This window comes from Patella vulgata, chromosome 2 (genome assembly GCF_932274485.2).
Source record: "Patella vulgata chromosome 2, xgPatVulg1.2, whole genome shotgun sequence".
Lineage (NCBI taxonomy): Eukaryota > Metazoa > Mollusca > Gastropoda > Patellidae > Patella > Patella vulgata.
Genome location: NC_065880.2, coordinates 63634830 through 63641570, shown reverse-complemented (window position 1 = coordinate 63641570; position 6741 = coordinate 63634830). Strand labels below are relative to the sequence as shown.

Below are 6741 nucleotides of genomic sequence, written 5' to 3'. Positions count from 1 at the left end.
CCCGATATATTCGCATTAGGGTATGTTTGGTTCCCTTCTTTCAACAGCTTAGATGACCCTTCTTGAACAATTAGTCAAACGTAAAGAAATCTAACTCTCGGTCCCGCATCCGTTGCACAGACTAGGCACGGCTACATGTGTCGCCTAGCTTGTTCTATTCTAAAAGCATGCAATCGCCTTTGGAAATCACTTTGGTGTCTTTTTTTTTTTTATTTCGGTCGCTTTATTTGAAACGATTTTCATAATAAGCTGTAGTAATTTTTTATTTTTTTTTACTGCCAATTCTGCTTAATTGTGTGCGCTTCGAAATCTAAAAACTTGAAGTAAAACAAATCATGGATACGGGTTTAGAATCGGGTTATAGCATGATCTACATGTATTTGTTAAAGGCCTGTTAATACAGTATGAACAATATTGAATATTAAATATGTGTCCGTATATACCAAAAATAAATCACATAAAACGGATGAATAATACAAAGTAGATTTGAAACAGAAAGTCTTCAAGTATATGCGTAAATATGTTTCCCTTTTGTCTAAATCCCATTTATAACTGTTTGATCTCCTTTTGCAGAGCAAAGACTTGTTATTTTGAATGATATCGAGAAGTCACTTAAAGCTGTTACAATCAGAGAAAATGTTATAAACATAAAGGGGGCGTGGGGCATTAACAATGTGATAACTCATAAAACAAAATAATGATGCACACCAAAGTTTTTGCATAAAGAGATGGTTTGTCATGTATATTTCAGTAAATTTCACTATATTTGTTATGTATTCTATTCACATCGACATGTAAAATTGCGTGAAAGAATTAGGCCACTACCTTTATAGGAATATATTTATATAATTAGGCAATACTAATTTATTTGCTGCAGTTACCCATTTCGACATATTCACTATATTTTAAAGTCATAGTTTTAAACCTATATAGCTTCATTTTCAATATTTCTGGCTATTTATTATTCTATATTTTTTAAAAAGAAACTATTTCAGATCAACAGTAATTTCTAATACACCTTTGATGTAATTAAAATATCTATAGCTTATGTACATAATCCATTGAGGCGTTTGTGTCGCTGACAAATTAGTTTTTAAATAGGATACACAACACATCGTTATTAACTTACAGAGTCATGACTAATTTTAAATTTTATTAAACCAAAGTCATCATATAACAAGACAGTGAATGTATTTGGAATATTATTGTTCTGTTCTGAAATCTATAAAAATCATTTATGTACATAAAACATTTTATCGGCAAGTGTATAACTCAATAGTTAAAACAATGATAAGTAAACACGTGATCACCGGTGATCACTCGTGGGCGGGGCTTATATAAGCTTTAGTCGACCCTCGCTGGTATACCTAAGCTCATTAGTCATTATAGTAAGTCGCTTTGGATGTGCCAGCTTTATATTGTGTTACCGATCACCTCATAATTTACGCATATTTGGATATTTGTTTAAAATTCTTGGAGAAAGTCTTGGATCGTTAATTTGGGAAACCCGGTGGTAAATGAGTAAGTTTTAAATTTAGTATAGAAGCTCCAGTAAATGACTTAGTTAGTGTTAATTCTAATAGCACAGTTCCAAGTTCTCCTATGGTACCCACCCTGTCGGTGACCTACTTAGACCGCCATCTTGAAATGCAAGAAAAAACTCTTATTCTTGGAGCTTCGCACATCGCAAGATTGGACAGCTTTATTCAAAAGAACACACAATGGACCAATTTAAACTTAAAGAAAAGCTGTTTCAAGTTATGTTTACTTGGTGTTTCTGGCGGTTCTATTCTCAAATCTAAACACGTACATAAATTCGAGTTGAAAGTTCGTTCCGAAAAACCAAGTCATCTGATACTTCATTTAGGAGGAAACGACCTTGATAGTGCCGAGGATAACACCGAATTAATAATGTTTAAATTAATCGTGTACGCAGAGACTCTTAGAAAGCGATATAATATAAAGAGTGTGACAATAGGATCATTGTTTAACAGAACCAAGACAAGGAACTGCACGATTGTGGATTATAATACACGAGTAAAAGAAGCCAACAGTGCACTAAAAGAACATTTAAAGAACAAAGACATGATTAATTTTTGGTGTTTTAGTGGGATTAATAACTCCCCTAAACCGGTGTTTTCCGACGGCGTCCATTTATCCAAGGCATACGGCTATCAACCTTATATTAGAAATTTACGCGGGGCGGTATTATTGGCAATGAAGAAATGTAAACCATTAGGACACTAGAGTGTGGTGCTGCATGATTATTTATTAAGCCAATGGCTGACTGCCTTCCACATGTTTGTAGGGATTTTTTGTCAACAATTCCCACATGAGGCTGTACAATTGATGAAATATGTCTTAGACATACAGAGGCTGGCAAAACAATCTTGTGAGGCTGCAGCCATCAATTACGATAGATCGTTCCGCCTATGGAGAGAATTAAACCCCTCACTTAAACCAATGGATATGGTTAACATGGAACTTTACCAGGAAGCCCTGGCCACTGGTCTCAAATTTAAAACACAGTCAGGTTTTAACAACAATCACTTAAGTTCAGATACACCTAAATTTAAATTCTGCTTTGCTTTTAATAACAACAAAGGAGCATGTGCCAGGGGTGCATCTTGCTCTTTTCCCCACATATGCCAAAACTGCAGAGGCCAACATCACAAATACGTATGTACTAAACCTAATAACGCTCATACGAGAAATAACCAGCTGCAGTATTCTAGAGATAGCAGGCCATTCACAAAATCTTCCAACAAATGACCGCACTTAGACATTTGCACTCCGGTGAATGCTTCATTCCTAGATTTTTGGTTATACGGCTATAATTATGATGCCAAAAAATTCTTGATCGATGGCTTCCGTTTTGGTTTTACCATTCCATCATATAAGATCACACCAACACAAACTTGTAAAAACTTAAAGTCCTTATCCTTAGATCAGCATTTTGCTAAACAAAAAATTATGAACGAAATCTTGGCCGGACGAGTCGCAGGCCCATTTAATCAAAAACCCTTTCCTAATTTCTGCAGTTCGCCTTTAGGGCTCGTGCCTAAACACACAGCTGGCGAATTTAGGATGATCCATCACTTATCATTTCCCGGTGGCACATCGGTTAATGACTCTTATTTCAAGAGCTGACTCAAGTGTCACATATCAAACTATTGATAATGCATTACGAATCATACGGTCCATGGGTATGGGTACCTTAATGGCAAAAACATACATACAAAACGCGTTTAAAATAATTCCCATACATCCAGCATATTTCTACCTACTGGGATTTACGTTTGAAAACAAATACTATTATGACAAAACCTTACCATTTGGCCTCAGTTATTCATGTAACTTATTTGAGAAATTTAGTCACGCCCTTCATTGGATCATGGAGAATAAATTTAAACCTACTAAATGCAGACATATTATTGATGACTTTCTTTTCCTCGGTCCTCCCACCTCTAAATCATGTGAAAAGAGCCTTAATAGTTTTGTTAAGATCTGTAGGGACTTGGGCGTGCCTCTTCACCCAGACAAAACAGTAAGGCCATGCACGACCATTCAATTTCTGGGCAATGAAATTGATACACTAGCCATGGAAATCCGTCTCCCAACAGATAAACTTAACAAATTAAGGCAGCTGTTATTACATTTTCAAAATAAAAGACGGACCACACTTAAAGAATTACAATCTTTGATTGGGTTCCTTTATTTTACCTGCCAAGTTATTGTGCCGGGACGAATATTCCTACGTAGGATTATCAACCTGACCATGGGGCTCAGGAAATCTTTTCATCGTAGACGCCTTAACAAAGAGGCACTAGCTGACATTGATGCATGGGCTCGATTTGCCAATGAATTTAATGGTAAAGCGATTCTTCTGCCCGACATTTGGTTGTCTTCAGACAAATTAGAGCTTTATTCGGATGCTAGTTTTATAGGCTTTGCCTGTATATTTCAAAATCAATGGTTTGCAACATCATGGGACGATAGTTTCAATTCGACACACATTACAATTCGTGAACTCTTCCCAATCATCCTAGCAGTAGAAATATGGGCACCGCAACTCACCAACAGATGCATTCTGTTTCACTGTGACAACATAGCAGTCGTGCATTTATTGAATAAGAAAACGTCAAAAGACACAAAAATCATGAAACTGTTGCGTAGATTCATAATGCAAACACTGAAATTTAACATACTTTTCAAGGCACAGCATATCTGTTATCTAGGCTAAAATTCGTTTCCTTTCACGCGCAATTCCCAGAAATGGACCGCAGTCCTACATCCGTGCATTCCCACTTGCTGTTACTGTAACGTATATATTGGTTAAGTAGTTACAAATCTCTTACTTTTTAGATGCCGCACCCTTCCAGTCTAAACAAAGGATATCACCAAAGGTTCCCTTATTAAGAGACAGTATGGACAGGTTAAGAAAATGTATCTGGCCTTCATCAATGGCCACTTTCCGGGTGATTCATCCTTCCCGGTCAGAATTGACCACATCTTAACCTTCATTGCCCATTGCTACAGTATCAAACGGGCATATTCCACTGTAGCTATGTACTTATCAGTACTCCACTACTTTAACCAAATAAAAGGTTTTCCAAGTTTTGCTAACCACTTCCTCGTGCAGAAAATTAAGCAAGGCTTTCTAAAAAAATAAACCATCCAGAGACGCCAGATTGCCAATAACGCCATGCATTTTGAAAAAACTCATAGAATCCTTGGACCTACTCGGTTTTAGTTACTTTAAGAAATGTCTGCTGAGAGCCATGTATCTATTGGCATTTCACGCGTTTCTGCGCATTGGAGAAATCTCATCGGCGGACAACAGAAAAAACGTCCTACAATTTGAAAATGTTCAATTTCGATTGTTACCGGATAAGTTACCTGGCTCAGTAGACATTTCTCTACAGAACTTCAAACATAGTGCAGGCAAATTCATCCCAACATTACATCTCGCTAAAGGAACAGTTCCTCAGCTCTGTCCAGCAAGCCTTGAAATAACTGCTAAGGTTCAGCCTGACATCATGTCAGGCTGAACTGATTTTCGGCCGGACATTTCAGATTTTCAGCCTGACAAATACTTTATAAAGTATATTAAACCAAAAAACTGTTGAAATTTACTATGTTTATATATATTATTATACATACATTTATTAATAAAATAAATTGATGACTCACATACAACCTGGAGTTTTAAGTTTTTATATGTATATGGAATACAACTTTATAGTTCATATAATAATGTCATTAATCTCTTTGGTGGGGCTGGGGACTAAATCCTAAAAACTCTGATTAAGATTCAAATTTAACTAAAGAATAGACATCTTGAGTTGTCGTAAATGGTTCAGAATCTGCCAAGTCATTTTTGATCCACTTTTCTAGTTCTACGGCTCGTTTTTGTATTTTTCCAACTGGTGACGGCGACGCCCCCCGTTTAGAAGTGTCTTTATGAGAGACATAAGATTAAGACACAGTACCAGTCTTTGAATTTTCTGGAACGGTCCCACTAGCCGGGATATCCGTGTCCGAGGGTTGGGAAAAGTAAGAAGTTATTTTATTCGACATGTTTTCACGGCTCTTCTATTTACATTCACATTGGAAGTGTCCAACAAAGTGAGATATTTTCGTATAAAAAATCTGTCCCTAATTACATCCATAGTCAACTTGGACATTTTCTTGTAAACTAATTTTAAAATATTATTACTTTTATTACTAATAATTTATATAATTACATGTCATGTTAGGTGTGATTTAGAGCTAATCATATACGAAAGTAACGCAAAGCTAGCTACGAGACTCGAATAACCAGTGTAAAAGAGCCGATTCTCAATATTATTCATTATTTTTTCTTCACGTGGCCGAGAGAGATACATGTATAAATAGTAATATTTTTACTATGACTCGGGTCGTTGATATAACCAGCATAAAAGAGTCGATTCTAAAAATTATTGAAGATTTTATCTGCACGCGGCCGAGATATAAATAGTAACATTTTCACTATGACTCGGGTCATTGATATTTTTGGTTCTGGACTTTCGAGTCTAATAATAAATAGCGATCGACTCAAATATTTTTGACATAATGTTTTACAAAAACACGGTCGGACAATTATGTCCGGACGAAAGGCAATTTGGCCTGTCAAAAGGGGTCAATTCGCCCGGACATTGTCCGTGTCCGGACGCTTATTTCAGCGCTTGCTGTCCAGTGACTGCATTGTGGACTTTTCTGCAACTCAGAGGATCATTTAAGGGCCCATTGTTTGCTTGGCTAGACCACTCTGGGGTATCTCAACTTCAATTTACTAATTACCTCAAACTGTCACTTAAGGCAGCAGGCCTTAACACACACTTATACAAGGCACATAGTTTCCGAATCGGCGCAGCATCTGCGGCCTGTTCTGGAGGCCATTCCATGGAAGCCATTCAGAGAATGGGAAGATGGAATTCAGACGCTTACAAAAAATACATCCGCATACCAGTCCTTCAGTTATAAGTTAGGTAGACACATGGGGGCTCTTCCTACATCAGCCATAGTAATAATTAATGATACGGGATGGGGGGTATAACAGACCTTGACTGAAGATTCGGCCTGCCATACCTTGGCCGGTTTCATCTTCGATGACCCCCATCTATGTCTCATTCAATTGCTGTATAGAGTTGCAATGTTACTTTAATTAAAATGTTTTGAAAATAATTTCTTTTGCTGTTTTTCAATCCTTATAATATG

General features: G+C 36.8%; 1 protein-coding gene across 1 annotated transcript; it reads left to right on the top strand.

Annotated features, from left to right (window-relative positions):
- The first annotated feature begins 1602 nt into the window (after nt 1-1602).
- On the top strand, nt 1603-6507 carry LOC126812595 (uncharacterized). Its single transcript, XM_056099177.1, has 3 exons — nt 1603-1616; nt 4754-4907; nt 6343-6507. Exons 1-3 carry the CDS (start codon nt 1603-1605, stop codon nt 6505-6507), a joined length of 333 nt encoding a protein of 110 aa, XP_055955152.1.
- The last annotated feature ends 234 nt before the right edge of the window (nt 6508-6741 follow it).